This window comes from Bacillus rossius, chromosome 1 (assembly GCF_032445375.1).
Source record: "Bacillus rossius redtenbacheri isolate Brsri chromosome 1, Brsri_v3, whole genome shotgun sequence".
Lineage (NCBI taxonomy): Eukaryota > Metazoa > Arthropoda > Insecta > Phasmatodea > Bacillidae > Bacillus > Bacillus rossius.
This window is the reverse complement of record NC_086330.1, coordinates 126979904-126999820: the sequence shown is the minus strand read 5'-3', so window position 1 is coordinate 126999820 and position 19917 is coordinate 126979904. Positions and strand designations below refer to the sequence as shown.

Sequence of the window (19917 nt, the reverse complement as noted above, 5' to 3'; positions counted from 1 at the left end):
TGTAGTCCCTGAAGCCCGCCAAATTCATATTCGCATGCTTCTGTTAGAGCCTGTAACTTTATAAGGTTGTGTTTATGGACATATGTTATTTACAAAATTTGCTTGTTTTGGTATTACCTGTACCTATTAAACTTATGACACACAGTTGGCAAACAATCTGCGTAATAAAACATCTGTACAAATTGTCCTAGATAAAAAAAAATAATGGCGTAAAAATGCAACAAACTAAAAATGGCTTCATCACCTTACCTCCTCTCCCGATATTAAATCATGAATAATTAATTATTGCTAACAGTACACAAATAAACAGCAATGAAAAGAAGACCACCAAGTGTGCTGAGCAAAGATCCATTTGTTGGGCACATGACAGGGCCTTGAAAAAACCAACACAACACAATGTACACCACATTCCCCATTTGCAAAGAATTATCAGTTGGACCAGTGGGGATTCGAAACTGGTGTGCCTTGGTGGGAAGTTTCAGAGGTCTTACCACGACACCACCCCTGGCCCCAAGAGACTCCACATGTGTTTGCAGGAAACACGAAGACAGAACTGTTCTGAGTGGCGGGTGAGCCAGAAAAATTTATTAACACACATATGCTAAGAGAACAAACCCAAACATCTCTATGCTATCAAAACAAACAAAAGTGCAGAAAGATATGTTGCTAAAAAAATAATAAAAATAAAAAGTTAAATTTATGTTATTATGTTTTTGGTGACAAACATTTTTCACTAACATGGTAAGATATTACCTACATCACTAAATGTTAGTTTTTGCCATACATTTGTATGAGAAAAACGTTAAAGAGTAAAGGAAGTTAATTTTCAAAACAAATACAATTGTTGATACTGGCATTCCAGGTTTTCATGCAAAACTCTTGGAGCTGTCTGGTATTACTCTCTAGCGTACTTGCCTCTCTCCAGGAGCCGCCCGCATAGTCGGAGGCGGAGGAGGCCCGGCGGGAGGACGCAGCGGGGGCTGGCCGGGGGCGTGGGGGTGGCTGCGGGGGCGGCGACTGGGGGCAGGCCGCCATGGTGACCGGCTGGGCCAGCTGGGGCTCCGAGCGCCACGCCTGGCCCCGCCCACCCGCCGAGTGGTGCCTCTCGTAGAAGGACAGCAGCGCCTTCTTCTGGATGGCCTTGAGGGTGGGGTCGGAGACACGGTGCCTCTTGTCCGGGTCCAGGTACGTGTAGCGAGTCTGCAGCTGCTGCTTCTGCTGCTTCTCCAGCTCGCAGATCCGCTCTGCCACCGACAGTGCCGACTGCTGGGGAGACACCGGCGCTGGCCTGCCACCAGAACAATCCCTGAGATCATCTGTCAGTCCACCGAGCTGGGCTAAACAGCCATGCTTGGTGTGAACAACACAGTATAGAAAGGTCACTATTTTGTTTGATAGCATTTACGTTGTGCAATAATGCACAGAGACTAAGACAAAATTCCCAGGACCCATAGAATGAAAATTATAAGTCTGTTGTTGATAAAATTAATTGAAAACCTTACAAGTTATGTGGTATGCATAGATTTGTTTACAGTTACGGCCATTATAACATTTAGTTTAATTTTTTTTTTAAATTGTAGAGAGTGAAATTTTCTACACTAGGTAATGTGAAGAGGGCCCGACAAAATTAAATGCCCTTGGGCCCTTCGTTACTTTCGACAGCCCTGATGGGACCTACAAAATTATAATAGGTTCAAAAACAATTTGGTACCTATTGAGACATTTAACTCTTGCACTCTATATTATTATTACCATTATTATATATTGATTGTTTGACCCTTATGTTATGCCCTGTGGCAACACTATTCACTATGCAATTGTTTTGTTATTTTGTTTTTTCTTTTTCGTTTCTTTCTTCCTCACTGGTAGAATAACTATCAATGGCGTAAGGTGACAAAATGTTGATTACTAAACGAATAAAGTGATACAAAGCGATAACCCAGTCCATTCCTTAAAATCTCAATAGGTTATGGGCCCAGGATCGCAGGACTGTTTTTATCGACTTTATCTTTTCGTTGCGCGTGTGTTAACCCGTTTCAAGTTCTTAATCCATTAGTCGGTCGAAGTTTTTCGAAATGGATCTGAAGGTAAACATTGGCAATCTCGAAGGAAAGAACAACTGGGCTACATGGAAGTACAAGGTACTTATCCTACTCAGAAGTATTCCCGGGGGTGAGGACGTTGTCATCGGCAAGTTGACCAAGCCTGTCCCACCCGATCCAACGGCTTCTGCTCAATAGGTAACAGCTCATGATACCAAATTAGACTTCTACCAAAATGCGGACACGAAAGCTTTATTGATTCTGACAAGTAACATGACAGAAGAAACTTTAACACAAGTAATGAGGTACAACACTTCAAAGGAAGTCTGGCAAGAGTTACATAGATTATATGAAGGTGTCACTGAAGATAAAGCTTTCTGTCTATGTATGCAATTTTTCACGTACAAGTCAGATTCCAATGACAACATGGCTAGTCACCTGTCAAAGATTAAAAATATTTGGAATAACCTCAACATACAGTTGTCTGAAAGCATGGAAATTAAAACTCTGCCAGATATGTTACTCGTTTGTAAGGTTCTGGAGACTCTGCCCCCTGAGTATTTCTCTTTCAAATCCAGCTGGCTTCTAATGCCTAAAAGTGAAAGGACGGTTGAGAATTTAACCAGTCAGCTCTGTACCCACGAAAGAGAATTAGCAATCAAAGGCTCTCAGGCCAAATGTTTAGACTCACAAGAGGCACTTGTTGCATTCAAACATAATTTCAAGTCCAAAGTAACCTGTTACTACTGCCATAAAGAAGGTCACGTTATTAAGAATTGCATACAATGGAAAAGGGATGGTAGGCCACCTAAAAATAAATCTCAAGACCTTTCTGACAGCAACATGGTGTTATATGCTACCAACAATGATGTATTTTCCACCAACTGTGATAATAAAAATTGGTTTGTAGATAATGGCGCCACAAACCATGTTTGCAACAACAAGTCTCTTTTTATGTCTGTTAAAGAATTCAGTTCTCCCCATAAGGTGACAACAGCAAATGGCATTAGTGTGCCAGCCATCGGTACAGGCGATATTGTTGTGCACACCTACATTGACGGTACACAGAGAGAATTAACATTTTCTAATGTTTGGTACGTGCCAGAAATGAGCAATAACCTATTTTCTGTCTTGTCTGCTCAGGACAAAAACCCTGGCAGCAAGTTCGTTTCTACAGCCGAGAAATGCTGTTTCCAAGTCAATAACAAGAACATCTTGACCGGCTCCCGAATGCGGAATGGTGGACTGTATCAACTGCATCTATCCAGTGCTAATCATGTAAACTCTGTATCCAGCGACGAAGATCTTCTGCAGCTCTATCATGAACGCTTAGCACATCAAAATAAGAAGCATGTAAAGGCATTCATCGAACGAGAATTAGGCATAACTGTCAAGATAGATTCTGAAGTTTGCGAAGGCTGTGTTTATGGCAAAGCACACAGACTCAAGTTTGGCAGAAGGAAAAGAGCCACAGCACCAAGTGAAATCATCCACGCCGATGTATGCGGCCCATTCGAACCATCATGTTCAGGTTCCCGTTATTATGTATTATTCAAAGACGATTTCACGAGATTTCGATTCATATATTTCATAAAGGAAAAATCTGAGGTCTATGAAAAATTCCTCCTAGTGCTGAAAGAATGTGAACGTGCTGGTCACAAGGCACAGTCATTTCTGAGTGATAACGGCGGAGAATTTGACAACTCCAAAATGAAGAGATTATTAGATGACCAAGGTATCCAACAGATTCTCACGATGCCCTACTGCAGCGAGATGAACGGATACATAGAAAGAGACAACCGAGTGGTCGTGGAAGCTGCTCGAGCTATGTTACACGCTCATGACAACCTACCTCAAGCATTGTGGGCTGAATTGACCAATACAGCTGTCTACATTCTAAATAGAACTGGTCCAACCACAATAGCAGACAAGACTCCATTTGAACTTTGGTTTGGGAAGAAAGAAAGCCTCAAGCACCTTAAGATAATAGGAAGCGAATGCTACGCTCACATACCAAAGCAAAGGGGTAAACTGGACAAAAAAGCCATCAAAGGTATCCTAGTTGGATACGACTTCTGCGGATACAGAATATGGAACAACGGAAGACGGATTATAAGATCCAGAGACGTAGTCTTCAACGAAAAACCATTGACAACGAAAATGGCAATTTCCCTTCCCAAAAAGTGTGAGGAATCTCAGTCACAAGAGGGTCAAGAAAAGGAAATCGAATCAGAGGACGAAAAACAGTTCAATAGCCAAAATACTCCCGAAAAATGTCAAGAAGAATCAAGTGATCTGGAAGATTTCCTAGAATTCAGCGACCCAGAGAATGTCAAAAACCAGAAAATGGCACTGAGAGACAGGGACAAAATAAGACCCCCCCAGCGATACGAAGAATACGTTTCACTCATTAAGACAGAAAATCCCGACACCCCAGGTACTTACCAGGAAGCAATAAATTCGAAAAACTCCGAGAGCTGGCGACAAGCTATGAACACAGAAATGAAGGCATTGACAGAAAACGAAACGTGGACGCTTCAGAGCTTACCCAAAGACAAGAAGGCACTGGCTTGCAAGTGGACATACAAGATCAAGGAAAACCCAGATAGAAACATTGAAAGATACAAGGCCAGATTAGTCGTCAAAGGGTTCTCACAAGAGAAAGGGGTAGATTACAATGAAACATTTAGTCCTGTTGCGAAGATGAGTACTATAAGAACCATCCTAAGCATCGCAGCAAGCAAGAAGATGTCACTCGCCCAATTTGATGTGTCCACTGCCTTTCTCTATGGTGAGCTCTATGATAGCGAAGAAATTTACATACAGCAACCCGAAGGATACAATGACGGCACAAATCAAGTCTGCAGACTCAAAAAGAGCTTATACGGACTGAAACAAGCAGCACGATGTTGGCACAAGAGATTCGTTGATTTTCTGAAAACCCTAGATTTCACAACTTGTAGTGCTGACCCCTGTCTATTTACAAGAAAAATAGGTGAAGATCAACTCATCCTAGCACTGTACGTTGACGATGGGCTAATTGCATCAACCAGCAAAAGGGAGTTGGACAATTTTTTGGAAGCGCTGAAATCTGAGTTCAAAGTCAGCCATAAGAAGCTGTCCTACTTCCTCGGACTGGAAGTAACCCATCAAGACGATGGTACAATCAAAGTAGACCAAAGGAACTACACTAGGAAGATTTTGAAGAGATTCGGCATGGAAAACTGTAGGAGCGTGTCGACACCCATTGTAAGTAATCCACAAGGGAATTCTGAATCAGGGAGAGAAATCGAAAACTACCCATATCGTCAAGCGGTAGGCGCACTGATGTACTTAATGGTAGCAACAAGACCGGACATCGCGTTCGCTGTAGGCGTTGCCTCGCGTGCACTGGAAAAACCAACTGCTGAAGACATAGTTCGTGTCAAAAGAATATTCCGATACCTGAAAGGAACTGAGGAACTTGGAATCGTATACCAATCAGGAAAGGACCCAAGTTTCCTCGAATGCTACAGTGATGCGGATCTTGGTGGAGACCCCAGCACCGGACGGTCCACATCAGGGATAATATCCAAGTATGCTGGAGGAGCAATTTCATGGTGCAGTCAGAGACAGACCAGCGTTGCAATATCCACAACTGAGGCAGAGCTCGTGGCCACTAGTGAGGCCGCAAGGGAATTGGTCTGGCTGAGAGGACTTCTAACAGAGCTCGGCAGCCTTCGTGAGACTCCGAGCCTCTACGTCGATAATGAATCCGCTATCAAACTAGCCAAGAACCCGGAAATGCACCGACGAACAAAACACATACGGATCCGGCACTTTTTCGTCAGAGAAGTCGTACAGGAAGGACTAATTGACATTCAACCTATATCAACGGACAACCAATTAGCGGACATGTTAACAAAACCACTTCACAGACCGAAGCTATCAAACCACATGGATGGAATTGGACTAAAGTGATGACGACTAAAGTGCACTCTTCAATGAGGGAGAGTATTGAGACATTGAACTCTTGCACTCTATATTATTATTACCATTATTATATATCGATTGTTTGACCCTTATGTTATGCCCTGTGGCAACACTATTCACTATGCAATTGTTTTGTTATTTTGTTTTTTCTTTTTCGTTTCTTTCTTCCTCACTGGTAGAATAACTATCAATGGCGTAAGGTGACGAAATGTTGATTACTAAACGAATAAAGTGATACAAAGCGATAACCCAGTCCATTCCTTAAAATCTCAATAGTACCAACTCAGTGCTCATCATGCCCGGTTTTTGGGATCGAACCCTCAACCCTCCCCACATGAGCGTAAAACGTTACCACGGCCACCCAGACTCCTGACTAAAAACAAAGATGGTGTATTATCCACCAAAGAACAGACTCGCATACTTCCCAGAGAAGACAATAAGCCTCCAGCTGTCAGCTTGGAACAAGCTTTTCCTAAGCTTTGATTCAGATTGCTATATTTATTTGAACATTCCATGGTGGTAGCAATGTCAAATGTAAACATTAGGTACCTGTGAATGCTCTGCAATCTTTGAAGATAAGATAGTTTATGTTATTGTTGCATTAGTGAATACAAAGTTATTACTGTAATTTACTATAAATTTTGGGTATTTAACATTTGTTTTATAATCCTTACATGCTATTATATATTGCAATATCCTGGTAGCATGTAAACTTTTTGGAGTTTATAATCATTTTGTAAATACTGTGGCCAGTATATTGTTATTTAAAATGACTAAATCAGCTGCAGGTTACCAGGCAGACATATTCCACTAAGAATGTGTCTCAATAAAAGCTATGCTTACTCACTATGCTCACATTTTGGTTCATTCTACAAAAGACACATGAATGCAATCTATTCATATTATAGATTTACAAGTAACAAATATCAATGACTGACTTTTCATATGTTCTAATGTCACCTCATTGGCCACATATTTACAATACAGTACAGGATAATCTATATTATTCTGCAGCCTTAATCAAAACGACTTAAAATATTTATGGTCACAGTCAAGAATATAACAATATTATTATGTTTGCTTTGAAAATTAAAATGGCTACCAAAATTAGGTTTCAAGAGTATACCAGTAAATATCATCACTCACTCTTAAATTCACTTTCTCTTCCTCAACAAGGAATAGCGAGAGTACACAAGAGTGGATGAGAATGAGTGAGAGAGAGCTCACACACAGCATAAGGCCCCGATAGATAGAAGCCGCAACACTGAAGGGAGGTAGAAGTTTTAGACCAATGTAGCAAAACATTTTCGGCTCTAACATTAAACCCCTATGATAATAGAACTGTCAGACACCATGCTTCATGTTTTGGTTGTAAAATCCCATAGCACTTTCTATGCCTGAGTTTCAATGCAGTATGTGTTTGGTCTCTCTTAGCTAGTACCTATATTAAAATATGCACTGTGTGAAATAACAACTTTAAATTCAATATTTTTAACATAAGTAGGTGTCTGCCAGGTGCAATTTGTAAACAAGAGACATGTCACTGTTTACATTTGTTGATTTTTACCGCAAGGGCAGCCCTAGACTTTGCGAGGCCCTGGTAAATTTACTTCTGCGGGGCTCTAATATTTTTGAGAGGAACCTTACCGAAAAGTCTGAAAGATAAGAGTTCGAAGAATTAACTCTTAGATACAACTTTTTTTTAAGCCAGCCAGAATCTTCCATTTCGACAATGATTTTGCCGATATATTTATCAGTTAAATAATAAAAAATTAATACTAAGAACAATCTAAATAAATTACATCCGCATAATGTATAAATAAAAAAGAGGTCTACAATTTAATGACAAACATTTAATTTATGGGTGCATCGATAATAAAAGGACTTGTGGGGCCCTGCCAGTCGCAGGGACCTGGGTGGTTGCCTGGCTTGCCCAGCCCTGGAGCCGTTCTGTTGGGAAACTGCGCCAATGTTAGTCCCGAGCACAGAAGACAACAATCGGTCCATGTCACTGAAACTAGCTTGCAGCTGGAGAGCCCCAGATAGCATGTTAGCTTAAGGCAAGCCTTGCGTTTTCCTTGCAGAGTTTAACTTGTCCGGAAAATTTTAACATCAACTCATTCATGCTCATAATAAAGCTTTTAGGCTCACACGACAAGCTTCCTGCAAGACAATTTTAAGCTTTTAGTTTAACAAAACACGCTCCGTTAAGCTTCAACTAAGTTAACAATTTAAGCTTGCAGTTAGTTACACAAGTGCAACTTTTAAGCATGGAGCGAGATTGTGTAGTGTTAAGACATAAGAATAGCATTCCAGAAAACCCAGGGGTGGAATCCAGTCTGGCCATCCTTAATGTGGTTTTCCATGGTTTTTGTAAATCACCCTTACTGGTGGAGACAAGATTTTATTTTATGGTTTTATTTTTAAGACATTTTTATTTTTAAAACAATAGATTTCGATATTATTGTTTTTTTTAATTTTTATTACTTCTTTTGGTTCATAAATGTAGTGTTTTATTGAACAAAGAGGACACTAAAATGTTTCATAATAGTTATTTCACCAAAATAGTAAAATTATGACTGTGATACATTATGTATTTTAATACATAAATGTAATAAGAATAACTTAAGACAGATTTACTCAGAACAATAAAAATAAATACACAAGCATTTGTGTCTTTGAAAAATGTAGCAATGTTAGTAATGTAAAAATGAGTTAGTGAATCCACTTAGTCGAAATATTTTGGTAATATCACATAAATAAATTTATTAAATTTAATAATATAAAAAGATTACATTTCAGTGCTAAATGGTTTATTAACTTGTATTGTTATGTTATGTGGTGTACTGTCATGCTTTATGATTTCATCACAATTAACCATACAAACTTGCCCCTACTTATTGGTATATGCCATGGGTGATGCTTATACCAACATTCCTGATATGTATCGCGGGTTGCAGTGTCTGATGATCTCATTGTCGAGGAAACACTAAAGGCCGTCTACAACAGTCCGAACCTGTGGGCGGCCCGTGCCCTTATCCTAATGTGAATGATGTCACATTGTCGCACATAAAACTTCCCTGACTACAATTGCCATATCTGAATTTAATGATTTCTAAAGTCGTCACCACTGGCTCGATTCTAAAATACATTAGCCTCATCTTGTCGTGACTCACGCTCACGACAACCCGTCTTCCACCAGTATCGGTATTCTCAAAAGTAAAAAAAAAACACGGGTAGGTGACATCAAGACTCCCGCCTACTTGAGGTAGTCTCAGAGCACTGCAGACTACTAGGCAGGCGGTACGACTACTGTTGAATGCTGGGAAATTGCGTTATTCTTTCCTCATATACCCATGAGCCGAAGCTGTCAAGATGGTCGACTCGCGCGCGTGATAGCACACATCCATAAATGTTTTATTTTCTGGACATCGGGAATCGTACCAAAAATATTGGTGTGTCAAATGAAACTTTGTCATAGTGGAACTACCTTGGAATACATTTCATAAACTTAAATAATCTTAATATGAAATAAACAAAACTTTAAGAATTTGTGATTAAACTAGCTTTATTATTTTATTAGGTAACCTCTCAAGTTGTAGGTTATATGTGTCTGTAGCACAACGGTAAAGTGCATGGAGCCAATGAACGAAACATGAAGGCCAACTAGACCTTTTTCAGACCTTTCATTGCATTTTTAATTTCAATTTTGTATGTACTTTATTATAGCATTATATATACTTTACCTAATGCAAAAATGTTATTATTTTTTCTCTAATTGCTCTTGTAACTTTTAATGAATATTTCTGCCCGTTTTTTCTGTTATCTCATAATAGTTAGGCTCACATAAATTTTAAAAAATGGATTTTAAAAATAAACAATAAAAACAATAGTAATTAAAAAATTATAATTTAAAATAAAAATTGTATCTGAAAGAAATTTACAAGGAAGTGAATGCACATATGTTATTGATGTATAAAAAAACAATTTTAAGAATGCGAGGTGGTTTTCTTTCACTTAGGAATTTAGTTTATGAACAGGATTACACTATTCTTAGCTTTGCTTATTTTTGAGCTATTACTGCAAAAAGTAATGGTTTATTACAATTTCTCATAAAGTTTTATAAGTTATACAACACAGTAATAAAAATAAACTAACACAAAATAACCTATTACAAAGGTATGACTCGCTGGCAAAACAGTGTACGTGGACTACCACTATGAATTCAATGCATGTTATTTTATGATTAGGTATATTTTGCAAGTTTCCTACATTAAATCAAAAACAAATTCTCTTGTATACTTCTTAAAATAATATTAGATGAATTACATTTCTAGATTAGCCAATCAAGAAGGAAAAATTCATCTCATTCAGTCCAGAGATTAACAGAAAATTTTCAATTGATGACACTTAAGCTGCATTATTTTTTGCAAGTGACGTACACAAGAAAATTATAAAAAATCAATTCTGTGGTAACATTCTTTTAGAATCAATGGCTTACATTTTTTGTGTATTTTCAGTATTTGGTTAAACTGACAGCACTTTCTACCTGGATATACAGCCAGTATACAACATAAAATTTAAAAAGGAAAATATTATATTAACATTAAAAAAATATGTTTTCTCACTTTAGCTTTGGCTGCAAAATAACTTCCTTGCTATGTCAAAAGAGCAAAAGAGAAGTTTTACATTAAACAAAATGTTTTAACAAGCTTTATCTTTCTGAAGCTCTATACATGGCACAAACATAAATGAATGAAATTAGATACAACAAAAAAATTAATAAGTCATTTTTGCTTAAAGTGCAATTTGTATATTGTAATCTTCATTTATATAAATATGTTTTTTTTTTCCTGTGACGGGAATTGAACTCAATCAAAAAGAACATCTTGTCACTTGGAGGCACACACTTCATCCATTTTGTCAATTGCGCAATTTTGTTGTTTGTTTGAGTGTTAAGTGTGACAGTTGAATTGACTTTCACAAATCAGTGATAAATTTAAACATTTACAAATTTACACCCATGCCTTTCCTGGGACTCGAACTCAGAAACCCTCGCACCGTCAGCCAGTGTGTACCCGACTACGCTACGGAGGTCGACACTACCAAAGCACAAGATACATTTCTGAGAGATTACTGGTACCAATACAGCAAGGTCAAATTTTTAACATATTTTCAAAGTTGCAACTACTCCTTTATATGACTATTTAAGTTTATAATATGTATTTAAGATTATTTTTGCTACTAAAAATTTTCATCTGGCACACCAATATGACTGGTGTATCCCCATATGTTTACGAATTGGGATAGATATGTAAAGGTTTATGGTGTAACGCGTAGGTCTGCCATGTTGACAACTTCAGTTCGGCGGTAATAACGGTTTCTCCCACCTGTGGGCCTCGTGGTATTCTCAAATACTAACGACAAGCCACAGGCGGGAGTTTGACCGTAGATAGTTGCTCGTGACAACAGTTCATTAGTTTCCAAGCTCCTGTGCAGGAGGCTACAATCACTGGCCACATGAACAAACTAGTCAAACTGCACGCACTGTCATTAATGGGCATAGCGTCGCAACTGAGTAGCCTGTAAAATGATGCTCTGGTTGCAGAAAGCGCACATGGCTTGTCGTTACTACTAGAAAATGCCACGACACGCTCCGCAGGTGGGAAAACCGACACCACTCACATCTACGGCCTACTCGCTGTGCACATTTCATAATTGAGTCCCAGAGCACAGAAAATATATAACGCAAAAAAAAAAGTGTCTTTCAATGGTTTTTGTTAATTTTTTTCATGAGTATGCAGCTAAGTTAACAATTTTTGAATATTCATTTTACTTGTTAAAGTTCAACAATATTTTTTATTCTTTTATGTTAAAGAGCGCTTTTGAAAAGGGAACCGTCTTATACGCTACCAAAGGACACAGATCGGGACAAAACCTTCAAGTTGACCAATGCATTCGTGGCACCGTCCACACCACCCATGACGTCACGCCTCACCGGTGCGGCTGGGGCTGCTCCGGCGGGGGCTGCACGGTGTACGTGTTGACGGGGAACAGCCGCAGCCTGTTGTGCGCGTCGCAGCACTCCCCGCCGCCCAGGTACAGCACGCTCTCCGAGTGGTGCCTCTGCGGGGTCTGCACCCGGGCGCTGTGGGCGATGAGCCGGCGGGACTGCGGGGCGCTGCCCCCGGCCGAGCTCACGTCGCTCAGCGAGCCGTGCCACTTGAGCGTCTCGCTGCTGGACGCGCTGCCCGAGCTGGTGGTGGCCACGCTGTCTCGGCCGGGCCGGTCCCGCTCCCCCCCGTCGTCCCAGGGCACCTGGGGCCCCGCCGCCGGCCGTCGGGCCACCTCGCTGTCCCGTCGCAGCCTGCGCACCACAGCACTGCTCCACACTGCCCTTTCCTGGCTTGTAACCATCCAGACATCTGTACACCCCCAGTGTTAACATTGTATTTAATCTATTATTTTCTCTCAAGTGGATCCTGTTACTTACAACATATATCATCTGCTTCAATAATACTACACAGATGAATGGAAAAAACTGATAAATCATAGATGGATCCTCCAAAATATTGTGGCCTTCAAACAACAGCGGTATTTACAAGGAGTCTGTGAATTAATCAAGAGTCAAACTGGATGTTTTGTCAACAAACCCTCCGCCACTATTGTGATGCCATCACGGCCACTGAGGATTTCTTTGCACTTGAGGACTTGCTGGCCAAAAAACCACGTGCAACTGAACGTATGGTTGCTGAAAAGTACAAACAGACATACCTACTTAAGTTTATGCACATTTTGTGAAAAATGGAGTCAAAATAATAAAAAAAAACTGGTGCTGTAAATCAAGAATATCAATACCCGGTTCAATTTGAAACACAAAATTACTTATTTTAACCTCAACTTTTACAGCTAACAATACATATAAATATTTATTTATATATTCTTGGGTATTGTAGGATGGTTCATTTCTGCTTAGATCAGTCTAATTTAAAGTAAATACTGCCTAATAAATGTACAACCAATCAAGTTTGTAAGCAATTAAGAAAAATAATCCAGGCTTTAATAAAATGTAGAAACTGTACTGTAGAAATTGATGAGAAGTGAACTTGTTCATGTTTCAACCTGGAAATGTCATAGCAGTAATGTACTTATGTTTCCAATAATTTTATCAGTTTTCCATGATCCAAGTGTGAATAAAAACCACCAAGGTGGAAATCCTATGTCTCTTCTGCTCTATTGATCATTTATGTGACATTTATTGCACTAGGCATTAGGCATGAATAAATGATAGTTTAAAAAAACACGATTTTATATAAAATGCAACTAAAAAGTAAAAAATAAATTTTAATAAATTTGAATTTAAAATAGTGTAAAAAAATGTATTTTATTTTAAAAAAAACCTTGGGGTGCATGGTGTCTATAATTATAATTATTTTATTGACAGATATGAGTAGAAGGATTATCATTTTGATAATATCTTAAAAAGCACCCCGCACTTTTTTTTTTTAAATAAAATACTTTTTTTTATTTTACACTATTTTTAATTCAAATTTATTAAAATTTATTTTCTATTTTTAGTTGGATTTTCTATAAAAAGTTTTTTTTTTTTTAGTTTTTTAAACTATTACCTATTTATCTTCTACTTTTTAGTTTGGTTTATTTATAAAAGCATGTTTTTTTTTAAATTTTTAAACTGTTATTTGTTCTAATTTACTATTCATTCCGTGATAACTATAAGTTACTGTAATTATTTTCCAAATTATTAATGTGTACAGCTGTATTGATAGTCAAATCTCGATTTTAGAAGCCATTCAAAGATTTTAACGTTATCAATATATACAGTGAGACTTAAAGGTATAAGGTTATTGACGAACAAGTGAAATCGACCAGTCTTACATACTGTACGAAATTAATGCTGCGAAGCATGAAAGGATGGGAGTTACGGATTAATTATTACGTGAAGAGTTCCACATTTACGTAACAGGAATTTTGGGAAGGATAAGGATTGAGAAAGGATGAGGAAAGGACCTTCTCAATGAGAGTGTATAGAATATGTGAGAAAAATTCGGATAGCCTGGACTGGGATTCGAACCCAGAGCCTTCCGATGACATGTCGGCTGCTCTACCATCGGGCGCTCGATGTACAATAAATATGGAACAAAGCGCCCCACGTTTTTATCACAATAATACTAGTATTTTTCATTCATTATTGTTTTAAGCTTATTTTAAAAATTATTTTTCACTTTTTAGTTTGATGTGCTTTAAAAGTGTGTTTATTAGTTTTTTTAAACTATATTTATTTTTCACTTTTTAGTTTGAATAGAAGGATTGGCGAAGTCCCAGACGAATTACAGTTGGATTTATGGCACCAATCCCAAAATTTGTTGAAAAGAAAACAAATATTGTTTTTCCGCAGTGGACAGAATTAGAACCCACGACCAGTGAATCCGTGGAGTGACGTCATCAAAGACCTGTGCCTTAATCCGCTCGGCCAACAAACCAACTGTCCAGGATATATTGTAATAATACTATTACCCCGAGTGCTCGAGCTGAAAAGTAGGTAGATGGTACGAATGCGCCGACTGCACTTTTGTCTCATTTGCTCTCACACAGAGACTGGGTGAGGAAATTATTTAATCCTGTCGATCCTAATCAGGATAATGAGATAAACTTATTAAATTAGTGTAATCCTCGCCTATTTGTAGTAAGAGTAATGTTGAATGAAGATCTCCTTGTCTTATTTTTTTGACTTTAAGACAAACTCAAAAATAATTCTGAAAATTCTCATTAGATCCATATGCTGGCTACACTACAAAAAAGAGCCAAGATTCAATTGCTGTTCTATAAAAAGATTTTAAAGAACCATTTTAGGAAATGCAGATAACGTGGACAGTAGGACGGCCCTCAACAACAGGAGGAGTCACAAAGGCATACAAGGAGACTTTCCCAATCTCTGCTCCCAAGTATAAAGATCTATTTACAATGTGTGACAAGTTGATAAGTCCGAGAGAACACCATTTAAAGGTTATGATGTGTCCGTTATGCTCTGCCAGAACCAGACAATGATGAGTCGAAAGAAGAATTCACAAGATTAACTTCTAAATGTTCTGCTTTTTCACTGTCAAAGTGTTTTACTAAGTGGTACTGAACCTTCAGTTAAATTAATATTTTTAAGAGTTAATAACTAACAACTAAATTTTAAAATGTATTTTTGCAAATAATAAAAATAGGTTATTTTATTGGTTTACATTACTATGCCAGATTCACGAAAATATCAAATTTAATTCTCTAGGGAGGGGGCATTCAATGGTATTGAAGCAAAAAAACTTTACTATCTGTTGCATTTTTACCTCTATAACATTTATAAAAACCAACATTATTACAATTATTATAATCCTACATTTTAAAGAAAGTTTGAAGTTTCAAACAGATTTTTCTCAAAACTTGTAAAATGCACATTTGTGATTCTGGCATATGTGAGATGATATTAGACATGCAATACATTTGTCAGGAAGAGAGGCAAAAGTCCCTGAAAAGCCAAAAATCATCATTTCTAATTTTGAAACTGATAGCAAGTTTGGTACTCGTAATTCACACATACTCAGCATGCTTGCTTTTAAGTTGTAAATAGTAGTGAGTTTTGAATGTTGATTTCAAAACTAGTTATGTAACTTTTGTACTATAGTGACTTTTGAGCTATAGTGAAACAGACAGTATTGTAAACAGTTTTTTTCTCTTTAGTTAATGGTTGATAATAACTCAAGCTGCTATTTTAGTACTTAATTGTTATCATTGTTAAGCCCTAGCTATCCAGAACTTAGAAAGTTGAAAGACGTAGTCAACAGCTTAACTGGTCTTTTCACAAAGTCATTTGTTATGTGTTGTACTGAATTAAAAAAAAAAGTACAATGATTGTCTTATGTAATAACAATAATCTTTAAATGCTTAAGTTTGCTTTCCTGTGTATAAGGTCTGTTTGCTTTTACCCAAACCTAGTTGCAAACACACATTGCCAGTCAGTCGTCTCACCAACCAACTGACCAAACAGACACAGAGACAGGTTGAGATACACTCTCAGGCGATCAGGAGAGTCTTGTGACTGTATCTGACGCACCTGTCGAGGAAGGGAGTGTTGGTAGTGGAGTCCGTGCTCGACACGTAGCTGTGGTAGCCTTCCGACTGGGCGTAGGAAGGCTGCTGCTGGTGTGTCGGTCGTAACGCATCGTCGTAGGCGCGCGAGTATTCTTCCAGTTCGGCCCGAGTCAAGTGCGTCTGCTGGGGTTTCGTTACGTATTCCTCAAGGTTCACCTGTAGCAGTACAATATCCACTTGAAGGATACAATTTTCAACAAGCATAGTTCTATAGTTATTACTTTTTATTTTTATGGGTTTTATGTCTAGTGTGTCTCAGTTGAAAAGAAACTAACAACAAAAGACAGTCTCTCACTATGATCAATTCTATCTTCATGCTTCTCACATTACATTTTTGTTTGTTTCAATCTCAGAAAATTACTTAGTTTCTAATAAATAGCTTCACAGTGACATATTAGATAGCTCCTCCACAGTGCCATTATGTCTATATAGATGCACATGGGTAATACTAAAAGAAAATATGTTGTTCAGTACATATTAGATAGCGTTCTATTTCCCAATGCAGCCTTTTGTACATAAGTACATAAGGGGGTTTCATATTTTCAGCACACTGAATGTTCATTCTTAGTTAATTTTTCTGTCTACAAAATAAAGATGATATCAAAACAAAGTCTATTAAATAACAGCACATAGTTATTCTTTTTAACATCCCTTAGAGAATGTTAGTTGTTGGCTCTATAAAAAGCCTCAAATTTACCAGGAGATGGGTCTGGCTTTTTACACAATGCACAGTCATGATAGTGTTGGTTTTCTGTTTTTTAGAATAAACTTTAAAAAATACTTTTCTTAATATATCCAAAACTTTTACAAACTCCGGTCTCTATGAGCCAACGGATTACCATCCTAAAATTTCTCGTAAAATCAGAAATTATAGAAACATTTTCACATAATCTACATTATGTTATATATACTTGTTATCCAGCATAGAATCTGAAAAGCAGACTTTTGCTGTCCTCTAACTACACAGAACTTTTAATTTCATTTAACAACAACATATGTAGTTTAAACAGAAATTATGTAATGGGTTTTCACACTAAGTAGTTTCATTCAACCAAAAGTACAGCTCTAAAGAAACCCTAAGTCTTTAATTTATTTTAAAAAAGTGCGTAGGAACTCTAGGCCCTGTAAGAAGTAGCATAGAGTAAATTAAATACTGTAGTAGTTTAACATAAATGGTATAAACAAAAAGTTTCCAAAAAAATTACTTCAAATAATATTTTAAGATAAATTTAGAACAATTCTAAACCCAACTAAACCCTTACTTACTGATCACATACTGTTAACTAAGTGTATAAATAAGCTACAAGATTTGAATTTGTAAACAAAAATCCTTAAATACCCAAAATCTTAATTTTTTTTGTTACGGGCTTCAACTAGAGATAGTATTTATTGCAGTACAATTAGATTTGTTACACTTTTGCTTATGTATGCTTCATGTGTTTCTTTACTGGCTGAAGAGAGATCGCTCTGCACTTGATTGAGCCAATTAAATTGGAGTTGGTTTGCTATAGAACTTTGTGACTGTCCCGTAAATAGATTTGCCATCTAAAAAATATTTCTTTCAATCAAAAGAGTGATGATATGTTTGCTTCACAAAAATGTTGTAGCAAAACACTTTCGCAATAAGTCGTCATTCCTAGTTATGATAAATCAGACTGCACATGTAGCTAGCTATTTCCATTCCTGTTCAAAAAAAGCAATTAACACATGGGAAACATTATCTGGACATGAACTTGATTCAATGCTGCCAATTCAAGAGAGACTTTCAGACAAGAAAATTTCACATATTTGGTTTATATATCAGTGTGTTTTGAGCAACACTTTAGCATACACCACAACAGAAAGTGATTTTGAATTCAAACCTCATTAAGTCGTATCACCTGGAAATGGAGCAGACCTGGACTAATTTAAAATCTGGGTTGACCCGAGAATTGGAGAAAACTAAATAAAGGACAATTTACTTAGAATTAAAGTCCATAATATTTTTAAAAATATGTCTCTAGAACTTAAAACTTATAGCTTACAACTATTCTATCATACATTATAAAAACATGTGAACAATAAAGTCTACATCTTGAAAAATAAACTGAAGCTGTAATGTAATTGTAACAGTAAAGTCACGATAAATAAATACATAAGTACAAGCCATTGAACAAAAAGAAAAGTTATTAATATGTGCATTAACTCTACCTATGATTCTCACAAAAAAAAATGCAATGTTGTGTTATAAAATGTTTTATTCGTACAGCTTAGCTCTCTCTATGTAATTAGGCTATGTAATTACCATGCAAATATTCATTATTCTATATTATTTGTTATTAAATCGGCCTGAGATATTCAAATATCTGAATCATTAGAAGCAAACCTCAGGAGGTTGCAGACCCGCCAAGAGGTATGCCAGAGCCTATGGCACACAACGGCGAATGAGCCTACACTATTTAAGTTATAAACACAATCAGTAAACCTTGTGTGTTAAATGTATGGGCGATATAAATGTACTTATATTTCTTGTACATTTTTAAGTCATCTATGCAGAATATTTTGGAAGGACAGTCCACATCAGTTGCTGTGCATGTAACCGTTCCGTAGGCTCAGATGTTTGATGTGTCAAGGTTTTGGTTTTAGTAAAAAAAAACCACATAGTTTTTAAAGACTGGGAGGGGAATCTAAAATTTTACATAATTTTAAATAAAGGTTTTTTATATTTTTAATTATTATTATTGAAACTCTTGTGACCCTTTATTAACTGGGGCCCAGGGCAGTGATGGTCCTATGGGAAGGATTATGTGGACGCGATCTGCTTCTTTTTGCAGACTCCCCATTCAACTTCCACCCTGGTCACCTTCCTCCCCCCCCCCTCAAATTCACCACCCACAAACCAAAAATAATAATAATCTGAAGTTATGTCCGACCCAGACGTGAGGCTGTGACCTCTCGATGACAGATTTTATAATTTCGCTACATGCCGACTGTATTTTGCTGGCGACGGGCGTCTGACGCTAAATCCTTTCTGGATTTAATTAGAAATAAGTTAAGATGGAAATTAAATAGCCACTCGCCTCCGTCCATCCGTCATCTGTCCGTCGGTCACGTGAACTGCAGCTAATCCGATGGCTCAAAAAATCTATGCGTCCGTCGTCAAAAGCTTGGCAAGAACTTATAACTTTTGACGGTTGGACGGATGGATTATGTCTACGGTTTCGGCCGCGGCAGTCAATTTTTAGGTACCAGAACACAGACAGGCCTGTGGTGTTTGTACAGGTCGTTCAGATGTTTTGTGTAATAACATTGCGGTTCTTAAAACTCATGTCCAAACAATTTATTCACGACACACTGAATTTTTTTTTCGAGGAAATGCTAATAAAGTACGTACATAAAAAACGACATAAATAGCACACAACTTCTATATAGATGTCCCAAAAGAAAAACATAGATTGTTATTTGGGAAAATATTCTGACGGACGGATGAGGTCAAGTCGTAAATCGCTTGGCTGGATGCGTGGCGTTGACGGACGAAAGAGTGACGGACGGACGGATGACGGACAGATCAAGGTTCGTACCCTCTTGTGCAATCAAAAAAATTATCAGTTTTTTAAGGAACCCTTTACCACTAAATAGCTGTAGAAAACCATTCGCAGTATCAGAAAATATCTCACGACAACAATGTTAAATAGTTAATACACAAAAAAAATAATTGTGTTGGTCAGTTCAATTCTTACAGATATTGTCCAGTATTATCTCCGTAACACAT

General features: G+C 37.6%; 1 protein-coding gene across 1 annotated transcript in view; it reads right to left on the bottom strand.

Annotated features, from left to right (window-relative positions):
* The window catches only part of LOC134545119 (uncharacterized), a 485066-nt gene that overhangs the window by 130702 nt on the left and 334447 nt on the right, over positions 1-19917 (bottom strand). Inside the window, exons 5-7 of the mRNA XM_063388552.1 lie at positions 16129-16322; positions 12013-12381; positions 916-1288 (exon numbers count right to left, since the gene is read on the bottom strand). Of these exons, the coding sequence (XP_063244622.1) occupies positions 916-1288; positions 12013-12381; positions 16129-16322 (936 nt within the window). The remainder of the gene's footprint in view (positions 1-915; positions 1289-12012; positions 12382-16128; positions 16323-19917) is intronic.